Genomic DNA, 22,005 nt, shown 5'->3' with positions numbered 1-22,005 from the left:
TGTGTGTTGAGACAGGGCCTCACTTTGTAGCCCCCACTGACTTTGCACTTGCGATCCTCCTGCCTCCCCTCAACCAGGGGAAACCACTGTTTTGTTTTGTTTGTTTGTTTTGTTTTTTTATCAAAAGTGTGGTGTGATCTGGTTTCTACTTTATGAAGAATGGTTTAGGGGGGACAATCGTGCAGGAGAGATGCTGTGGAGAGGAGCAAGAAGGGGGTGAGAGGGAAAACAGGAGGAGTGGCTTCACCCTACACGATTTCAGGCTAAGCTTTCAAGTCTCTCTTCACTAGGGCAGTGGTCCCCTGTCCACTACCACCATGATCCCACATGACTAACTAAGCTCAAACTAAAAGAAAATCCAGCTGAAAAGTCTAAATGACCAGGACCACATTTCAGGTATTCAGCTGCCACTGTGGCTCATGACAACACCTAGAGTATTTCCATCCATCTAGAGAGCTCTATGTAGAAGCATTTCTTTAGACGGGGCCCTTATGAAAATTATAATTCCTTCCAGCTGGGTGTAGTGATGAAGGCCTTTAGTCCCTACACTCGGGAGGTACAAGAAGGCGAATCGTAGTGAGCGCCATAACAGCCAGAACTACATAGTGAGACCTGTCTCGGGGGGGGGGGGTAGTTTCTCTGTGGTAAAGACGTGCCCCAATTAAAGGAGACAACACACCTGTAGAGTGCTCTGTGCTGGCCTCGAACATTACAAACATTCCTTTGGTGCGTGCATGTTGCTTTCACTGGGATGAGGTGGGTAGCAAAAAGAATAGGAGCCATCTCTGAGATCTGTTTCTGAAAAACTTCAGACTCGTAACCTGGAACCTTACCCATTCAAGGAGAGCGTGAAAAGCGACCGATGCCACAACTTCAATGCGAGGGTTACCCGTCGAGCGCCCCCTGCAAGCGGCGGGGCGTCCTGCTACCCGAGACTGCGGCTCAGGTCTACCGCCAGAGGGCGCGGCGGGCGGCGGGCGGGGCGCGGGGCAGGCGGAGTCCGGGCTAGGGCTGCGGGTAGCGAGCGTGAGGCGAGCCTGGTGGGACTGTAGCGGGAGCCCAGCCGGGACTGTCGCGCGCGCCGCGCCGGCAATGCCGCGCCCCCGGGCCACGCTGTAGCGGGGCTGCGGCCGGAGCGCACACGCCGGGCAGGCGGGCCATGGAGGTGGTGGACGAGACCGAAGCGCTGCAGCGCTTCTTCGAAGGTGAGAGACCGTGGGGATGGCTGGGCGACCAACCTCCAACAGTGGGATATGCCAGCCAATCTCCCAGAGGACAGGACTCCCATGGGGTTCCCACCATGCAAGGACCCCCAGAAGGCCTCCTTTGGGTAGGGACTCTACTCCAGACTGGCAACAGAGAGGTAAATGGCTTCGAGATTGGTAGTCTCCAGGAGGTATCTGCCCATGCTCCCTAGACTTGGGCTTCCCTTCTGCCTTCAACACTCAGCTTCTTTAGGGGTGGGCTACCTTCCGTGCTAAGTCCTCCTTGGAGACTTGAAGTCCTGTAGTCCCACTAAATGGTGACACTCCAATCCTCAGCACACTTCTCCAGCTTGGAGATCCTGTATCCACTTCCCTGCTACTCCATCCATGCCAGGCTCCAGCTCCATCTATTGTGGACTTACCGTAGCCCTTAAGACTGGGACCCCGGAGCCTAGCCTACCCCCTGGAAGCTGGGACCTCCTGACTGTGCTTCCTGGAGGCTGAGACACCCTTGGAGATTGGGATGCCCTTTGGGACTGTCACATGTCTTGGGCAATGCTGCTTCCTCCCCTAAGACTGAATTTCTCTTTTAAGCAGCCACTGCTTCCCTCTCTGTAGTGTGCTTACCTAGTATGGAACTCCCTTGAAGCTGGCATCTCTGCCACCAGCTACCTCTGCACCCATCCCACCAGCCCCATGAGGCTCCTCAGGGCTGGATCCCTCACACCTGACACAGGAGTAATGTTTCCCTGCACCAGGAGTGACCTGGTCCCCCTCACCTTGACCTGAAAAGACCCTTCTCCAGGGAATCCATGCACGCCCCACTAAATTTTTCCTCACTCCTGCATTGATTTTAGAGTCTGTTCCTTGTCTAAATACCGCCTGGGCTTTTTCTGGGCAGCTCCTGACCCTCTTCCAGGACTGCCCCTCCCCCCTGAGAGCTGGGTTCAGGAGGGAAGGGACTGGTGTGGGAGGGGGAGGGGAGGTGCAGGCTGACGTCTCCCAGCCTGCTGGGTTTCTCAGACCCTCGCTGGAGGGTGAAACCAGGCACTTGAGCCCCTTCTGTATCTATGCCCGCTCTGTTGGGAGCCTAGTTCCTGCCGTACCCTCTTGCTAGCCCCTAAGCTAACAGCTTGCTCCTAAGTACAGGAAGAACCTTCCTGGAGCAGAACCTGTTGCCCTGGACATTCCAGACTAGAACTCAGTTGCGGGATAGAAATCAAGACCCAAGTTTAAAGCTCAGTGCCTAGTTCTCGAGAGATTTCCCCAGGGTTAGAGACCTTTCCCTGTCTCTCTTTCTGTGACTTGGAGAACCACAGAATGGACGTTTGTCCACTCCTCCTTGCTGAGCAGCCCAGGAGAGGACAGCCCCACGTCTCAGCCACCTTCACTCCAGGGTTCTGATCACCCAGGCAGAACGAGTCCTAAGAGGTCCCAAAATGTTGGGTTTGGACTAGATTCAGTCATCAATAGCTGAGGCAGCTGGGCCACTTGAGGGTTCCAGGCAGCACCCCTCAATCCCGGGAGCTCTCTTCCCTACGCTGTGCCTAGGTTAGGAGTGCTCAGGGACCCTAGCAGAGGGGAGAAGTCAGCAGTCCTTGTGGGGCACAGGTACTGACTGGGGGTGTCTTGTGCCTGTTCGGTGCTCTCATGACCTATGAGCGGGGACCCCTTGGTTCCTGAAGGTATCCCCAAACTTCCTTCCCCACCCTACCCCCACCTAGCTCTGGGCACAGGGGCGGGCCTAATTGGCCTGGGCTCTACACTTCTGAGCCAAACTTTCCCTCCTGGCCTGGGGAGGGGGGTGGGAGGCTGACGCCACAGCTTAGCCATGCGGCCGCCTGGCAGGGAGGCTGTGCTGCTCCCTCCAGAGAGATAAGAGGAGACTCAAGAATGTCTGTGGGGAGCAGGCGGGGTGTGGGGCCTGCTCAGGAGGGCCAGGCTTCAGAAGTCTCCCAGAGCCTGGGAATAGGTGGGTGGGCACCTGGTTCAAGTCCTCTAGGGCTATCTGAGAGGGGAAGGTCTTGGCAGGGGACCCATTGGGTGGTGAGATGGAGGTTCTCAAGGGCCTGGGGGAGCAAGCACAGAACTTTGGTGTGCTCATAAGTGTGAGTGAAGCCCATCCAGGACATGTAAAGTCTCATTTTATAGATGCTGATATGTCATTCTTGATGCTGGTGTATGCCCTCACACTCAAATGGGGACCCTTGAGACCTCGTCCAGATTCCCACATGGCCTCAGTCATTTCCTCTGGATAGTGGGCAGAGATTTCTATGGTTTGGGTTCTGGGCTGAGAGACAGAACATCTCTTGCTTGAAGGGGCAATCTTGAAGAGTCCTCCTCCTCCTAGGACTCCCACTAGCTCAGCACACAGGGGCATGTCCTGCCCTGTTCTGGGCCGGTAGTAAGACTGGGGGCTAAGGCGCTTTGGGCCTTTGGTGGGAGGCTGGGATAGAGCGTCCCCCTCGAGGCTGGTACAGCTGGGTCCCCGTGACTGCCCAGTTAATCCCCTAGAGATAGGCACCAGCAGTTCAGAGTGGAGGGCACAAGGCTTGTAAAGAGTGGACCCTCCGGGCAGGATGCATTGGCTCCCAGCAGGTAACTGGGTACAGGGATGGTGTGTTTCTCTTCATCTGGTTGGTGGGGGCCCTGACCTCTTAGAGTCCAGGGATGGAGGAGGACCATGTTCAGAGGACTTGATAAAGACCTCAAAGGACTAATTCATAATGGGCCACTGAGAGCTGTGTGACCCTAGGCAGAGCCTTTCACCTCGCTGGGATCTTTTTCCTCACCTGGAACATAGGGGTCAGTGGCAGAGGTCTCCATGGTGCCCTCAGCTCTGATGAACTCTCTGTCCCAGTCCTGGGAGGGAGGGACACTTTAGAGTATGAACGGGAGATTCTGGGTAGAGGCAGTGCTAGTGGTGATGCTAGGGGCTCCTGTTGTATTTGATGTCCCGCAAAGCATGGCGGGGGGGGGGGTGGATAATGAAGGGAATTGGGTCTCTAGCAGGTTTTGATCAGACCACTGAGAGTTTGGAGGCTGGTATTGGCCTTTGGAGCCTCCAGGGCTGGAGGAGGAAGCCCGAGTCTCACCTTCCCTGAGCCAGAGGGTGAGCCTAAACGGATATTGTCCTCTCTGGCTTGCTTTCCTGCTAGGATAAGTTAGTCGAACCAGAGTAGAAGCTTCTAATGGGATCACTTTTAGACACCCAACAAACCCAAACTCATGGTGTCTGATGGGATGAAGACGGTCGACTACAGAGTGCTTGGTGGGAGGAGGGAGGCGCAGAATTAACCCATTTCCCAGGGGTCAGAACTGAGGCTCTGTGACACAAGGTTAGCTGGGTAGTCTAGGCTGAGTTTAGTCCCCAGCTTTCTCTGTCATCAAGGCCTCGTGGGAAGGGCAACCAGTTGGGGACAACATCCTTGCATCCCCTCCAGAGGGCAGGAGTCAGGTGGAGGCTACCTGGAAACTCAGGAGGGAGGCCACAACTCAACATCTGCTAGTTGGGCTGTGAGATGGGGGTGACTGTATGGCCTGTGTCACCTCTCTGTCACTGGTGATGCACCCAGGAGCGGGTGGGTAGGGAGACACCAGATGCAAGATCTCCTTAATCCCTCAGATTCTCCTTCCTGGGGAGGAGACACAAGGCCTCCTGGGCCCACCTGGAATCCTCCCCCAGCCCCACTGGGGGGGGGGACTTATGTCCCAGCCCCTGTCTGTAGTGAACTGATGTCTGGCCCCACCCTTCAGGCCCTGAGCCAGGTAGGAGGGAAGAGAGAATAGATGGGGGTCTGACTCATCCCTCTGTCCCCACACCTATCACAGATCCACACAACACAGGGCGGGCAGGAAATGCTCCCTGCCAGTGGACGCCATGATCGATCAGTCCATCTGTTTGCAACAGGAACCTTGGGTGGGGATGTGTCATGGAAAGCCGCTCTCTGGGAGTGGCTGGGGTTATATCTGGGGGTCGGGAGAGATGGATACCAACCCCTTGGTCCTGAACCCTTCCTCAGTGTAGGACCTTGACCTTGAGGTCTTAGGCAGAGCCAAGAGGGCTATCTTGGGACAGACCACTCTGGGTAGAGTGGCATCTCCCTGAGAGACTTGCTCAGGCAACTCCCAAAGGGTTACCGCTCTGGGGGGGGGGGGCCCTGGCAGCAGAGGCTACTGGGTAACCACCAAGCTAGGCTGCTGATTGGCTGTTGCCCTTGGACTTTGCCCTGCCTGATAAGGACAAAGCAGAAATCATTAACTGGATTATTAACTGGGGTGACCCCGCCCTAAGTAGGCAGCCTGCCTTCCCTTCCTCCTCCTCACAGCCTAGGCGTCAGGCACTCCTCTGAGCCTCAGTTTCTCTCAGTTGGGATGGCTCCTCTCCCAACTCCAGATCTTCAGCCTTTACCACTGGGTGTGGATGGCTGGGAGAGTTGATGAACGGATTTTGTGTGCTCACTAGTGGGCACTGGGGACTGCAGCTAGCCCTGTAGTCCTCATGGCTCTCCTCTTGGGTTTGTCTCTACAGCTGGCTGGGCTCTATTGTCTCAGCTGTCAAAAGGCAGCAGTTAATGGTCGCCTCCCAGAGCTTCTGTGGGGTTGCATAAGATAGTGCATAGGAAGGGCCTAGGGACAGTGGCCGGGCTTTATACCAGCCCTACTTAACTACATCCCGTGGCTCACACAGCCCCTTTGCTTGGCCTGGGGTAGATGTCATGTGCCCACCCTCATGATTGTTGATCCACCAGTGTAGTAATTGATGCCTCAGACTTGGGCTCAGGTTTTACAGATGGTGCTATGTGCTTTGGGAGAGGCCATCACCCTCTCTGAGAACCTTACTCCAAGATGAGGGCAGTCATCATCTATTGGGTGTATTCCGTGTGCAGGCAATGGTGCTGTGATCGGCCTGCCTTTGCCTTGTCTGGCGTCGGGTCTTGGTCCTGCCACACCAGGGAAGTCTGTCTCCTCCTTAACCTCAGAGATGTGGAGCCTGTTCTGTGATACAGAAAGGAACTTGATCGTTGCCTGTGGGGCATCTGGGCTAGAGAACTCTGCAGCTGTTCCTCCTGCTGTCCTTGACGCGGGGGAGATCGTTTGTAAGGCCGCTTTCCCAAGAGTGACGAGCTGAAGGTGATGTCCCTTGCTCATGCAGGGTAGCCACAAAAACAGGAATGGGATTCTGGACCACAGTTGGAGCTCTCCTAGGGTAGATGGGAAGCGGATCTCATTGCATAGTGAGGGCCTTGACCTGCTGGTTGCCGTGATAAATGATGTACATCCAGCCTTCCTGGACCATACAGCCTTCACTCACATGGTCAAGGCTTCAGAGTGTGATCAGGGAGACCCAAAGAGTGCTGAGGTCAGAGGGGGAGTGAGAAAAGTGTGGGGTGAGGGGGAGCAGAAGAGGAAAGCACCTGGGTGGGCCACCGTTGGCTCCAGAGCCCCTACTGGCCCTGCCCTTATCCCTGCTATCCTGCCTTCCCTTTACCTCTAGGCAGGGTTTGTGGCCTCTAAACCACCCACTGAGTGAGGCTGGTTTAGAGGCAAGGTGTTGCCTTTCTGGGGGACTTGGGCCAGTGGCACGATTTGCTCAGCCCTATCTGACTGCAGCTGCAGCTGGTGGAAGGGTCTGACTTTGGACCGTGGGGAGAGACTAGGAGGAAAGAAAACGGGAGAAGCTTGTGTTGGGGGACCCTGGCCCAGGAATATGAAACCGTGTCTTGGGAGGCGTGGCAGCGGGGCCTGCTGTAGACCAGTCTTATTTGTGTGCTCATTGTGCTTGAAACACACCTTGGAAGGATGCTGAGATGTAAACTTGGGCCAACAAGCTTGTACTTCACAGACTTTGTCACTACTGCCTTGTACCCTTGCAACTACAAAGAAAGGCACTGGGGATGCAGCTCGGCTGGTGGAACGCTTACCTGGCATGCCCAGAGCACAAACCGTCCCGTTAGATCCTTAAGTCTAAGCCACAGTTGCCTGTGTTCCCTCCCAGTTTCATACCAGAAAGAGAAGAGTCCCCACCCTCACCCTCCCAGCTTGCCTTCAGAGGCTCTGCTCTTCCAGGGGATCCAGAATCTCAGCTACCCTTGGGCTACAGCTACATCTTCCGCTAGTCCCCACACAGCCATCACCTTATGCCCAGGATAACACAGTCTGAACTCGGCACCAAGATGCTCCTGAAGCCAGCCAATCTGTAACCAGCTCTTAGGAAACCCATACTGACTGTTCCCAGAAACTTGCACTTCACTTTGGCAGCACAAGGCTCTAACTCTAGGGGCAAAGAGAGCCCCACCCACTGCCTTTGACTCTTTTTCACAGGAACCAGGGTGGACCTGCCACACAGCCCGTGGGAGGATCCTGCAGCATGGAGAGCTTGGCTCTCCATCAAGTCCTCCTGTTGATCTATGTTAACACAGCAGCATGACCCCTAGGGGTGCACTCCAAGAGATCTGCAGCGTACACCTGCATGTTCTACATGGGGCCCCTTCATTTGTTCAGGAAGGTTTCTTCAGGTCCCCCTGTGTGTCAAGCAGAGTGCTAGGCTTCAGAGATAAAAGAGACTTATACCCCCTGCCATACGCATTTGACGTTCTAAGGTTCAAGGTCAATTGACAAATTAATTCAGCCCCCCCCCCATATGGTCTCTTGTAGCTCAGGCTGGTCTTGAACTTGGTATGTATCTGGGCATGACCTTGAACTTACGATTCTCTTGCCTCTACTTCTGAGTGTTAGGTTTACAGGCATGTTCCACCACAGCCAGTTATTTGGTGCTGAGGATTAAACGTCACCTCAAGCACTGCAAGCAGGCCACGATGCCTCTCCCAGGTCTCTGGTGAGGAGGTGGGGGGCGCATGGGCAGCTGTGACTTAGGCTTAAGGATTTGCTGGGTCTAGAGCAGCACTGCTGTCAGGTGTGACCACTGGATTCCAAGGGAGTGAAAATCGGGTGCATCCGTACAATGAGCTGCGTGCACAACCAAGTATCCAAGCTGCAGGCATGTGATCGAGAAGAGTTGTCATCTCAACTGGGAGCTTGAACGGGGCCAGCAAGCAGTTCTGGGTATTAACAGAGACAGAAAGTCCAGGTCCGACGATTGTTGACAACTCACTGGGCCTTGCCTCCGTGTGGACTGATTGGAGCTTGTAGCTCAGTCCACACTGGGAGATGGGCCATGGCCCCGGGGGTCCTCTGTGGCTGGGTGCCTGCAGAGGGACTGCCTGGGTAGGCTGGGGGGGAAGACACAGAAGGCATCCCTACTGGGGCGCTGGAGAAGTAGTGTAGTACTGGTCACATACCTGGATTCGGGGCAGACATGGGCCCTCAGAAACCCAAAGGTACAGGAAAGCTGCACTACATGGGCAGAGGCAGGAGGGCAGGAGCGGAGTAGGGACACTTGAAAGTAAGGAAAAGAGCGGCCATGCTGACTGAGGGATAGCTTCCTGGGGTGCCTGACCACGCATGCGCACTTGGTGGAGAAGGGTGTCGAGGCTCAGAGAGGTCAGGAAGTCATTCTGCAATTAAACTGAGGCCCACGTTAGTAGTGAGGCCTCCCAGAGGACCACAAGGACGCCAAGGAAGGAAGCATCTGACCCAAGTCACTGCTGGAATCAGGATGCCCTTAGATTCCAACACCTGAGGTTGACACTCAGGGATTCGAGCCCTGATGCCCTGGCTACCCTGAGTTCAGATCAGCCCACCCTGCCAGTGGCCACGTGGCTGACGGGATTTCCGCCATGTTTGAGGCATGAATTGACAAGTGCTCCATTGACGGGGCAGGGGAGGGGGTAGGCAGGGCACAAGACTCCCACTGTGCTGCGTCCCCACCCTCCCCACCCCCCAGGACAATGGCCAAGACTCAGCCAGCAGCCACAGCTGGTGGGGGGGAGGCTTGAGAAGGGGGACAGGGAGGGTCCAGGGTGGAGGGACCACCTGGGTCCCTGCCTGTTCGCCTCCTGCACCTGGCTTGGGTGTTCTCATCCCTTGTGCCCAGATGAGTCATCTTAGAAGGAGGAGGAGAAAGGGGGACAGGCTGTTTTCCCACAGCCGGGATCCTGGTCTGCCTGGGGAAGAATGGCATCTGGGTCTGGCTCTTGTTTCAAGCAGGTAATAAAGGGCCTAATTAGGGTGGAGCTCCTGGGGTACAGCTCTGCGGGATAATGTGGGACATGGAGAGGCCCTGTCTAACCCTTGCCTCTTGGTCTTACAGGGCTTGCCCAAGGTCTCCAGGCCCAGCCAGGCCACCTCTAGTCTCTGGTTCACCATCATTCTGTGGCTATTAATCTTGCCTGCTGTATACAGGGATTCTTACATTGCAGAGACACACAGGAGCCGTAGTCCAGTTCCTGCCCTGGTCTCTTCCTCTGTACAACAGAGGACAGCGGCCTCATGGGAGAGATGTTCCTTGGAATGTGGAAGTCAGATTGTGGGGCGCTCACTCACCTTCTCCAGGGAGGCGTGAGGCAGCTGGGTGAGCAGGTAGACAACCTGACTTGAAAGGAGAAGAGGGGCAAAAGGAAGAGTCATGGAGGCCACGTGGGTTGGGATTTTGGATAATAAAAACCTGCAAAAGAATGGGAATTAGCTTTCTCTGGTAGAGGCAACCGCATATGCAAAGGCCCTGTGGGAGGTGTGTCTGTCCCTGACAGGAAGGAAGCAAGAACTGGGCTTCAGAGAATGGCAGAGAGGAGGAAGCTGAGGTACGAGCAGAAGGCAGACAGTGCCAGGCTTTGGACAGCCGAGGGGCTCTGGTTTTATAATTTGCTTGGCACATTTGCTGGAGGGTTTGAGGAGGGAAAGGACATATACTGACAGGTGACATTGGGGTACCACTTTCTGGATGGCCTGTGGCAGGGCAGGGCTCACTTTCCAGGTGGTCTGGAGAACTGGGGAAGGGGTGAGGAAGGGCGGCATGCTGTCTTGAGTTTCCAGCCCTGCAGGCATTCCTCACCGGGATCCAGTGTTTCATGGTTCTCTTGGCAGTAGGGTAGTACTCCTAGAGTGTACCTTGAGGACTGTGTCCTCTCCTGGGCCCCTAGGGGGCCCTGTTCCAGCCTCAAGAGCCCCAGGCTCCACAGGCCTCCTTAACAATAGAGATCTGTGGACTAGGCTGGGACCCTTGCACAGTATCTGGGCAGTATAGGGAGAAGACAGGCTTGTAGGGAGCAGGAAGTGGGGAGGTCCCGCATGCTTCAGGAAGCCTCAGCTTCTCCCCCTCCAGAGCCCGAGACCCACCTCACTCTGCCATCAGCCTCCTCCTCCCACCTCGGTCCTCCCGGACCCTGGCACGAGAGGGTCCCTCCTCCCCTAGCCACATCTGGTTCTTGTTAGGGTCTCCCAGGATGCCTGGGCCTGAGGCCCCCATCTCTCGGGGGAGGTGGACAGGAGGATTAGGGGCGATTAGGAGTGCTCCTGGCCAGGGGAGGAGGGGCCCAGGAGGAGGGGCTAGAATGGTTATAAACAGCAGCCCATGACCGAATCAGCCCATCACTCACCCAAGGTGCCAAGTTCAGTCTCAAAAACCTGCAGTATCAGCAGCTGGGGCAGAGTGGGGGTGGGGCCTTAGGTTCTCTTCCCTGCTTCAGAAACCCTTCCGGAATGCTGTGGGGCAGGGACCAGGCTGGGAGAAGATGCAGAAACACCAGCTATACCTTTCTCCCTGGGGTCAGATGGACTCATCTTGCTGTGTGGCTTTGGGGGTGAGGAGGGATCTTTATGAACACTGGAGACAGAGGTAGTGACACCAGATTCGTGGAAGTGACCACGGGGTAAACTGCAATGTTTTAAATACTTTAAATAGTGCCTGACCAGAGAGCATGAGCTTCCATTATTGTCATCACATAGTATGAATTCAGGACTGGTAGTCTCCACCATGAGCTGCCATCACCAGCAATGTCGCTTTCCTCCTTGTTATGAGGGGTTGGTAGGATTTAGCCACACGTTGCCCGTAAAGTTGGCAGAATATCTCATATAAATTCGGCAATGGGGGTATACAGTAGGCACTCAACTATTGGGAGCTGTGGCTGCCAGAAATGAGGGGGGTGAAGTTGGAACATGGGCAGACAGACAGGCCATGTACATACAGCCCCATAGGTCATGGCTGGCACTAGCCATGCATGGTGGGTGGGTGCCCTCTGTTCTCGGCTGGGGTGAGCCTGGGTGGGGGTCAATCAGAGGCCCTGGTTTGTCACAGGCAGCGTGTGACTCCTAGGAAGGCTTAGCAGCTCATGCTCATTAATTCATTAATCACCTAAGCGGGGCTCTGCATTCTTCAAATGCCAGCAGGGGACAGGGAGGGGCCTGGGATGGGGGCTCAGAGACCCCAGGGTTCTGGGGTTTGGGAGGTGAAGACAGCTGCCCCCCATTTGCAGGGCTTCCGCCGTGTGCAGTGCACTTCAGGTTCTGTGTGTTTACAACTTTACAGCCAGCACAGTCGCTCCAAGAAACAGCGATATTCATTCCCCATCTTCCTAGGAAGGATACTAAGGCCTCAAGAGGGTATGGCCTCCTTGAGGGCACATAGCAGGCTGAATTAGATGCGGTTTGTCCTGATCAACCTGAGCCCTGTTCCCAGGACTCTACTGAGGAAGGACTCAAGGTGCCAACCCAGGACTTGAGGCTCTAGATCAGTGATTCTTAACCTACCTAACGCTCCGACCCTTTAATGCGGTTTCTCATGTTGTGGTGGCCCCACCCATAAAATTATTTCATTGCTACTTCATAACTGTAGTCTTGTTACTGTTATGGATCGTAATATAAATATCTCATCGGCAGGATAGCTGATATGTGGCCTCTGTGAAAGTTATTCGACACCCTCGGGGGTTGCGACCCACAGGTTGAGAACCATTGCTCCAGAGGGTCGTTCCTGCCTCGGTGGAGCCGGCCAGCCAAATCTTCAGTGTGGGTGGGGTGTCCTCTATTATCGGGGTTGACGCATCTCTCACGTCAGCCCCCTTATCACTCCTCCCTTTGGCTGCCCCCCCTCCTCGCCCCACAAGGTGACCCTGTGAGAGGAAAGGCCATCGCCACCCCCTCTCTTTCCTTGCCATGCCCAGGAGCCCTGGGCTGTATTTCTTTGTCCTTCCCTTTCATGGGCCTGAGGCCAGGGGAGGACAGCAGGCAGGCAAGGAGGTGGAGGGTAGCGGAGCAGAGCTCTGGCCACTGACCCTCCCTGGGTGAGGCCAGGACAGACTGCCCCTCTCATCCTCTGTCTCCTCTGGGGAGTCGGGTCTGAGCTCCCAACTCAATGGGCAATGGGCCTCACCACCAGAGATGGGCCATGCTGGCATTACCGATCTTGGTTTTCAGCTTTCCCTGAAGCTGGAGCCTGGGGCTCAGTGGTTCCTTGAGTTCCTGGATGTGTGTTTTGCCCTGCCAGACCTCATGCCTCCAAGTGCTCAAGGCTGGGTCTCCTGGAAGGACAGGGCAGGAAAGTCATTCTGGGTCTGAGCCACTGGCGTGGTAGGGCCTTGCTTGTTCCTCAGAGCATTCTGTAAGATAGAGGGACAGATGAGAGGGAAGGAGATGATCCTGTAACATAGCCAGAAAAAGGATGTGGAAGGACAGGAGCGGCTTCTCTGTCCCCAACCCCATACATTAGGCTGCTGACCTCCTGGGAAATGGGGTATCCTTGAGGGTGTGGGCAGGCATTATTTTTAGAGGGGCATTGGGTGGACAGTGAAGGACCATGCGCAGAGGGGAGATAGGTCATATGTTTCAGAGAGCCTAGCCTGAGGAGGGCTGGTGGGACCTAGGCCGGGGTCTTCGGGGAGCTATCTCAAACCCAGCTGCCCCTGCTTTGCAGGCCATGACATCAGTGGTGCCCTGGAGCCCTCCAATATAGACACCAGTATCCTGGAGGAGTACATTGGCAAGGAGGACGCCTCTGATCTGTGAGTCACCTTAGCTGAGACTTCTGGGCAGTTCCCTGCGGGAGGGGATGGAACTTCCCCTCAGGCCTGGGGACCTGGGGGCTGAGCCTCCTCCCTTCCCCACAGCTGCTTCCCTGACATCTCTGCACCAGCCAGCACAGCCTCCTTCCCCCACGGGCCACCAGCCATTCCCGGCTCCAGCGGGCTCCACCATCTGAGCCCCCCTGGGAGTGGACCATCCCCTGGGCGCCATGGCCCCCTCCCACCCCCGACCTACGGCACCCCACTCAACTGCAACAACAACAACGGCATGGGCACCGCCCCCAAGCCCTTCCTGGGGGGCTCTGGGCCTCCCATCAAGGCAGAGCCCAAGGCTCCCTATGCCCCAGGGTGAGTGGGGCCAGGGAGTGGGTGGGGACAGAGTACAGGGGCACAGTTTGCCACTGTCCAGCAGATGTTGGCCTGTGGACTCACAGTGGGTAGGGTTAAATGACAGACTCCCTATGGGTAGGTTCCAAAAGGGGTGATAGGAGACTTGGGTGCTTTTTTCTGAGACCATGAACAGGCGCGAGGGTTCTGAGAACAGTGAGGAGGGTAGTGCTAGAAACATCTCAAAGCAAAGTTGGGACAGAAGCAGAAAGTCCCAGGACCCCAATCAACATCCAGGAACCCAAGCACACATACGCTCCCCCACAGGGCACCCAAGCACAGTGCCAGGCCCCACCCATGACGCCTTTAGCTGACATTTTCTGTGTCCCGAGAGTTGCCAGTGCCTCAGGTTGGCCTCTTACCTTGTGGAGCCAAGGGCAGTTACATCCTGAGGGGGCCTTTGCTCTGCCAGCCTCCCCCATCTCTCTCCAATCTACTGTACTGATGTCCTGACTCAGGACTGACCTTGTGCCTGGTTTGACCACCTGCAGTCATAGCCCAGCCAGCCTCCAGACCCTGTGGTTCTCAGCCTTCCTAATGCTGACCCTTTAATACAGTTCCTCATGTTGTGGAGACCCTCAACCGTATAATTCTTCTCATTGCTACTTCATAACTGTGATTTTGTTACTGCTATGATTTATAATGTAAATATCTGATACACAGAAAATCTGATGTGTGACCCCTGTCAAAGGGTCATTTGACCCCCTCAGGGGTCACAACCCAAAGGCTGAGAACCACTGATCCTGAGCATGCTCAAAGGGAAATGTCCACCAGGCTCTCCACGAGACCTCAGTGAAGCAGGACAGAGGTCTTGTCTTTAAGTAGAAGGCTACAGGGGGCATAGATGATGCAGTGCCCGGCCGCCTGGCACCAGCCCTGTTCTTCCATTTGTCAGCTTCTGGGTTTGGTGACCCATGACCTCTGCCAGCGGTTAGGTTTCCTCACCTTTAATCTGAGCCCCACATTCATGGTGAAAACTAAGGGGAGGAAAGCAGAGTGGAAACATTGGGTAGATACATTTGACACATTGTCAATAGGGACTCCTGAGGACTGGCTTAGGGTGACCATAGTGGCAACCAGGCACACAGCGCCAGGGCAGGGACAAAGCTTGGTTGCTTGAGGGTGTCTCTAAGCCTAAGCTGCCTGAGGGTGGAGGGGAAAGAGCTAAGCTTTAGCAGGCACAAGTGAGCTTCTTGGTCTTCCCCTGAACCAGCTGTAGGTGGCCCCTGAAGAGTTTCTTTAGAGGCATGTGGGCATCCTGGTGTAGGCTTTGTTCTAAGCACTAAACAAGACAGATGCGTGCCCCATAATAGGGGGTGAGCGAGGTACTGAGGGTGCTGCTCAGTGTTGGGGTACTTTCTAGTATGTGCAAGACCCTAGCTTCCCTCTCCAGCACTATAAAAATAAAATAATACACTACAAAAGAGGAAATAATAATTGAGACTGCAAAAGAATGCAGGTTAGGCCAGGCGGTGGTGGCGCTCGCTTTTAATCCCAGCACTTGGGAGGCAAAGGCAGGCGGATCTCTGTGAGTTCAAGGCCAGCCTGGTCTACAAGAGTTAGTTCCAGGACAGGCTCCAAAGCTACAGAGAAACCCTGTCTCAAAGAAACAAAACAAGACAAAACAAAAAAGAATGCAAGTCATGGGAGCCAGAACATTCAATGGATGGGAGACTGGGTGTGAAAGATAGTGGAGGAGCCGAAGATCACTGTCAGGAGGTAGAGGGGGGCAGGAGGAAGATCACTATCAGGAGAGACAGGTGGAAGATCACTGTCAGAAGGTACAGGGGACAGGGGGAAGATCACTGTCAGGAGGGATGGGGGACCAGGGGGAAGATAATTGTCAGGAGGGATGGGGGACCAGAGGGAAGATCTCTGTCAGGAGGGATGGGGGACCAGGGGGAAGATCACTGTCAGGAGGGACAGGGGGAACAGGGGGAAGATCACTGTTAGGAGGGACAGGGGGCAGGGGGAAGATCACTGTCAGGAGGGCCAGGGGCCAGGGGGAAGATCACTGTCAGGGGGCAGGAGGAAGATCACTGTTAGGAGGGACGGGGGGGGGGGACAGGGGAAGATCACTGTCGGGGGGCAGGAGGAAGATCACTGTTACGGGGGGGCAGGGGGAAGATCACTGTTAGGAGGGACGGGGGCAGGGGGAAGATCACTGTCAGGAGGTTCGGGGACTGATGGACTTGGAGTGGGACAGAGCTGGATTAGCACAGACTGAGGCCATAGTGAGGGGTGTGGGGCCCTGCCCTGTCTGCTTTTCCATATTTCCCACAGGAAGTCTTGTTTTGGGGTTCACATTTTTTATTTGAGGTTCTTGGTTTTGAACTCAGGAGCTCTTCAAGCATGCTAGGCAAGTGCTCAACCAGTGAGCTACATCCTGGACACCCCTTTTTTCACTTTTTGAGACAGGATCTCACTAAGTTGTCTAAGTTGGCCTTAAACTCATTCTGTAGCCCTGGCAGGTCTTGACTTTGTGATCCTCCGTCTTGAGCCTCCTCAGTAACTTGGGGTACATGTCTGCATCAGATTCAGGATCTTTATTCTTGAGCTGATTTCAGAGATGTAATGAGGCCTCCACAAGCTTGGGGGCAGGGAAGAAGTGGGCATGGTTTGTCCAGGGATGTGGTAAAACTCTACAGCCAGAACAGGAATGTGTTCACAAAGATGCTGAAGCCTTTCTGATGGTCCCTGGGCATCATGGAAGGGAGTCTGTCCAGATGTGGGAATGAGAGTTGACTAAAAAAATGTCAGATCCCTGGGCAGCCACAGTCTCTCTCTCTGAGTGAGTACATGGTTTGTACAGGACATGTTGACCTCTGGGTTTGAGTTTGTTCTTTTGCCTGAACCACTGATAAAATAAAACTTGCAGTGAGAAAAAAAAAAAGCCTAGGCCCAGAAAAGCTGGCTCCCTGCCCAGTTCACACCCCAGTTCACACCTGCCTCTGGCAACTCCTGGGTAACCCACTGAACCACCTCAGATCCAGCCCCCAGGTCCTAGGATTTCCAGGAAGCTGGAGGCTTCAGTGGGTACCGAAGGAAAGCGGAGTCCTGGCCCCTCACTCTGAGGAGCGGGGGTCCTTCAATCCCTGTGCCACCATCAGAGACCTGGCCACTGACCCACAAATAACCTTTATTATGTCTGGAGATCCAGGGCAGAATACAGAAGTCCTTCACCCGCAATATAGCCCTGGATCCTTCCAGAGCTCTAGGATAGACAGAGATACCCTGAGGCATCTGTGAGGAGATCTCAATGGCCTCAGTCTCTGGCGAAGTTGGGGGGGGGGGCTTTGCAACCCTGGCCACAGAGGAGCTGCCTGGCTTGAGGGTTGGGTTTGGGGGTTCAGCTGCTGGCCCAACAGTCTCCCTCCTCCGGCCCCCCTGCAGCACTCTGCCAGACTCGCCCCCAGACTCAGGCTCTGAGGCCTACTCCCCTCAGCAGGTGAATGGTGAGTCCAGCGGGCAGCGCCAACCTCCCCCTCTGGGTTTGGGCAAATGGTTGGTGCAGCCTTATCAGGGTGAGAGGGAGGAGGGAGGGAGGGGGCCAGCGGCTGCCCAACGGGTCAGATTATCGCTGGTCAAATACTCCTCGGCGCTGGCTATTGTTCCCCCATGGGCGGGTGGGAAGCCTGGTCCTGCCTCAGAGCAAGTGTCCCTGCTGGCGATGCCACCGTCTGGCCCCCTGCGCCATCATGGACGCGCCCTTTGGCGGTAAGTGGACGGCTGAGGAAGGCTGTTGCTGGGCCCACCTTTCCAGGGTGCTGAGGGCACAGTGGCCCCCATGTGGCCAAGAGTAGAATGATCATGGGCAGACTGAAGAGGGGTCAAGAGTTCTGTTTATCCTACCAAAACATCCCTGGAATGCTTCCTGAGGAACAAAGGGAGCTGCAGCCCCCTCAGGCTGGGGGACTGGCCCCTGGAACTGGGAGTGGGGCTGCTGGAGGGAGGAGGCTGGGTGGGGGACTGGGCTGGGGGTCATCAGGAGACTCTCTCTTCAGGCTTCAAAGAAGTTAGAGCCTGGGCTCTCCTGAGGGGCTTGGCCTGGACAGCCTAGGGGAGAGAGATGGTTAGGATGGGGACCCACCCTTGCCCAGTCTGACTTCCCTGCTCTAGCTCTCTAGCTGGCTTTCCAGTCTCCCCACCCAGCCTCTGGCATGGCTCAGGAGGGCACGGAAGCAAGAGACCGTGCCTAGGGAGAATGGGTGAGGTGGGTTTCTGACTCCTGTCCCCCATCTCTTCCCCAGACCCCCATCTACTGCACACCATAACCCCGGAGACTCTGTGCCACGTGGGAGTTCCTTCCCGACTGGAGCACCCGCCCCCACCTCCAGCCCACTTGCCAGGCCCACCACCACCCCCGCCACCCCCACCTCACTACCCTGTCATTCAACGGGACCTCTACATGAAGGCTGAGCCCCCTGTACCCCCCTATGCTGCCATGGGGCCGGGTCTGGTGCCCCCTGAACTCCACCACCCCCAGCAGACCCAGGTGCTACACCAGCTGCTGCAGCAGCACGGAGCTGAGTAAGGCTTGGGTAGAGCCTCCACGGCAGGAAGGTGTGGTGGGAGTCAGGGCATCAAGAGTAGGCTAGGCAGGGTGGCCCTGGGGAAACACAGACGCCCTACAGGACTGATGCTTGGAGGGCCTACAGCCATAGCTGATTGGTGACAGCTACACCATTCACAGATGGGTAAACTGAGGCTCTAAGAAAAGAACATAGTCTCCCGCAGGCCATGGACTAGGAAAAGGCAGAGCCAAGACTTGGAACTGAAACTGAATTCTTAATCCAGACCCCAGTGCCTTTCTGCCTACTTACTGAAACCCTCAGGGTTCTGAGAATGGCCATGTGTGTAGGATGCTCTGTGTGGCGCAGATGTGCTGCGGAGGCTCAGACCCCTGCCCTCCTAGATTCCACAGGGGTAGGGCTAAGACTGTAGCAAAGGCAGAGAATGGGAACACCGAGTGACAGGCGAGTACTGAGAAGGCACCTGAGGGCTTCCTGTAGGAAGTATCTTCCTGGCTGGGTATTGCCTGCTGAAATGGTGCCCAGAGCAGAGGGGTGGGCACTGCACAGGAGAAGGCTCAGGGAGAGAGAGCCAACCCCCATGCCAGTCACCTCTGCTCCCCAGGCTCCCTCCACACCCCTCCAAGAAGAGGAAGCACTCTGAATCACCCCCCAACACCCTCAATGGCCAGATGCTGAACGGAATGATCAAGCAGGAACCTGGGACTGTGACAGCCCTGCCCCCACACCCCGCCAGAGCTCCATCCCCTCCATGGCCTCCCCAGGGCCCCCTCTCACCTGGCACCGGCTCCTTGCCCCTCAGCATTGCCCGAGTCCAGACTCCACCTTGGCACCCACCAGGTGCACCCTCCCCAGGTAGGTGACTGACAGGCAGGCCATTGATGTTGGGGAGTGGGAGCCCTGGGCTTAGGTCTAACCTGGTATCCCTCCCTCCAGGCCTCCTGCAGGACAGTGATAGCCTCAGTGGCTCCTACCTGGACCCCAACTACCAATCCATCAAGTGGCAGCCGCATCAGCAGAACAAGTGGGCGACCCTGTATGACGCCAACTACAAGGAGCTGTGAGTGACCTGTGCCACCTAGCCACCTTGTCTTGGTGGCTTAGCACCCCACTGAGGTCCTAAATCAGGACCTGGGAGTGCTCTGGGTATAAAAGAATCACTTGTGATGGACGGAAGAGCCAACAAACTCAGGGAAGAATTAGGTCCAGTCCTGGTCTCTCCCAAGGTAGTAGTATTTACCAGGGAGGGGCCTTGGGAGCCAAGTCGGGAAGAAGTGGGCGGGCACACGTCTTCTGGCCCCTCCTCTAGGTTCTCTTCCTACATTCCACGAAGGTAGCCTTAAACTTAGCATAACCGTGGCCCTTACTGTAGCCCCCTTCCTGTGGAGGGAGGAGGAGTAAGGGGGACTAGGGGTGTGGCTGCCCAGGGTGGTCCTGTTCTTTCCTCAACACCACGAGGATCTAGCTTATCAGGCCCCAGGACAAGAGCCCAGTGGGGACCACCCTCCTTCCTCCCCTAAAAGGCCAATGGGTACGTCAGAGGGTGATGCCCCCTCGGTGTCCTACGGACTTAGCCAAGCAGGAGCCAGATGACTGGGGCCCTTTTGTCAGAATGGTGGCTGAGACGGGCTTCCTGGAGTGGGTGCCCTGAGCTGGGCAGGGTGGGATGCCCAGTTGTGATGGCTGCTGAAGTGAGCTAGGTGGCATTCATGGAGTCCGGTCCCTATGGCCTGGAGAGAAATCCCTCTATTCTATTCACACTTCCATACCCCTTGGGCACCTTGCTACCTCCACGTCTAGGCCCCAAGGCCAGAGAGCTAGCCGCAGAGGTCCCCAGTGTGGCCTAGGTACTTTCTAAGGTAGTCGCTTAGGCCAGACAGATGGATGAACCCTGTAAGGGAAGAAAAGATGAGACCAGGCCTTCCCTTGGAACTCGCTCATGAGTGGGGAGGCATTCTCCTTGTCCAGCTTCCTGTAGGTGTCCAGCAGGGTACCTCTAATGCGTGGTAACTCCGGGAAGGGTGAGTCAAGTCCTAAGTCAACAAGTGTTCTCGTTACTGCCCCTGGAGGTGCCCTAAAGGCTCCAGACACTGTTCCGGCGACAGATGGCAAGCTTCAGTTGTTTCTGAGGGGGAGTTCAGGAACCAGAAGTACTCCCTCTTTCTGGGGCAGTTGTGGGAGTCAGAATGAGGGCACTGGGGGCCTTGAGCGAGGGGGTGGGCCAGGGTGGGGCAGGGTGGGCCCAAGGCAGAGCTGGCTCCTGGTTCCACCGTTTCCATGGCAACCAGCTGTCAGGCACGGTGAGACTCTGCAGATGCAGCCCCTCTCATCCCATCTCCCACAAGGGAGGGGGCTTCAGGCAACGTGTGAGAAATGGTAAAGTGTGCTGAAGGGTGGCCAAGGCCTTCCTCTAGAGTCCCCTCACTTCCGGTGGGCCTTGGCTTGCTTCCTTCATCCCAGCATGGGACAGTGGGTGGCCCCAGGCATGTAACACAAACCTGTGCGGCTTCTCTTGGGGGCTTAGTCTCCAGGCTAGAATGGGACTGACCTCTTGGTGGTTTGAAGGATCTTGGAGGATATAGACTAAGTAATGGCATTGGATTATGGGCCTGTAGGAGGAAGTAATACTCCATATTTAGCTTGGGGAACTACTGATGAGTCTCCATCCCTTCCCCCTCTCACCTCTAGGCCTATGCTCACCTATCGTGTGGACGCTGACAAGGGCTTTAACTTTTCGGTGGGTGATGATGCCTTTGTGTGCCAGAAGAAGAACCACTTCCAGGTGACCGTGTACATCGGCATGCTGGGCGAGCCCAAGTATGTGAAGACACCGGAAGGCCTCAAGCCGCTGGACTGCTTCTATCTGAAGTTGCACGGAGTGAAGGCAGGTTTGGGGTTCGCCTAGGAAGGGAGAACAGGAGGGCCAGGAAGCTCCAAGATGCAAGCGACGAGGAAACACCCCACGGCTATATCCCACCGCTGCCCCACCCCTCCACCTCCTAGTGCCAGCCACCTAGATGTGGGGCTGCACGAACTTCACCATCTCCCTTATGCCTTGCTTCCTTCCCCACTCCACACCCCAAGTCTTTATCTCCAAGCCAAGACCCATCTTCTGGCCCTCTCACTGGTGCCTCAGTTCTCAGAACCAAACCAAACTCACTTGTCCCTGCCCCGTGCTCTACCTCAGGATCCTGGATCCTCAAGCTATATATCCTAGGGACGCTCTTACCCTTAGCTTGTCATACACGGTTCTGGGGTAGCCCTTGCCTCCTCCCTTTGCCCCCTCCTCGACCTGAGTCACCCCCATCCCATATCTGAATACCCAATCAGCGTCTACTCTGCTGTCAATCCCCATGACATGTGATTGCCGTACATCCTTCTTTCCCAAGACTTCAGTGTCTTCCCACTGTCTTCTAAGCTGCGCCCACAGGGCTGTAGAAATCCACCCCTGTGTGTGCTGTGTCCTACATTTGCCGTCCTAGAACCCCATCCCAGGTCTCTTTCCCATTGCTTTTGGCAGATTCCATTCTGATGCCCCTCAGGGAAACCTGCCCTGAGGCCCTTTGTGACTGAGGGGTTCTATAGCATAGCCATTGGAGCCATGAGCTCCCTGGGGACAGGACAAGGTGGGCCTGGCTGGTTGGCATGGCTCAGCCACTGTTTCTGAAGAGATGAGAGGCTGTGGGTATGTGAGAGTGGCTGGGGTGTGCTCTGTGTGTGGGGGGCGGGGGCTGGCTGCAGGGGAGAAGAGTGTGCAGGTATGGATCATAAGGCTAACTGGAAAACACGTGGGCATACATGGAGACGTTCGGGAGTCGGATGGCACACGGTGATGGGTTGCCATCCTGGAGGTGACCGTTCATCACCATCCAGAAGTAGGGGAAGTAATGAACTGTGAGCCGACGTGAAAGCTATGTCGATCATTGAAATGGCTTGGGAGTGTGGGGTGTGGATGTGGAGGCCCCC

General features: G+C 55.8%; 1 protein-coding gene across 4 annotated transcripts in view; it reads left to right on the top strand.

Moving 5' to 3' along the window:
• Positions 1–1,036: 1,036 nt before the first annotated feature.
• Myrf (myelin regulatory factor) overlaps positions 1,037–22,005 on the top strand; it is a 31,987-nt gene continuing 11,018 nt past the window's right edge. For 3 of the 4 annotated variants that reach the window (XM_075973472.1, XM_075973471.1, XM_075973470.1), the window contains exons 1-8: positions 1,037–1,205; positions 13,012–13,099; positions 13,205–13,468; positions 16,901–16,962; positions 17,758–18,037; positions 18,644–18,894; positions 18,976–19,099; positions 20,728–20,923. In XM_075973472.1, the coding sequence (XP_075829587.1) occupies positions 1,160–1,205; positions 13,012–13,099; positions 13,205–13,468; positions 16,901–16,962; positions 17,758–18,037; positions 18,644–18,894; positions 18,976–19,099; positions 20,728–20,923 (1,311 nt within the window). In that variant the 5' untranslated portion in view covers positions 1,037–1,159. Of the gene's footprint in view, positions 1,206–13,011; positions 13,100–13,204; positions 13,469–16,900; positions 16,963–17,757; positions 18,038–18,643; positions 18,895–18,975; positions 19,100–20,727; positions 20,924–22,005 lie in introns of those variants that run through there. The other variant, XM_075973473.1, reaches the window with a different exon arrangement.

Source organism: Microtus pennsylvanicus, chromosome 5 (assembly GCF_037038515.1).
Source record: "Microtus pennsylvanicus isolate mMicPen1 chromosome 5, mMicPen1.hap1, whole genome shotgun sequence".
In the NCBI taxonomy this organism is placed as follows: Eukaryota; Metazoa; Chordata; class Mammalia; order Rodentia; family Cricetidae; genus Microtus; species Microtus pennsylvanicus.
Note: the sequence above shows the minus strand (reverse complement) of the source record. Positions and strands in the feature narration are given on the sequence as shown.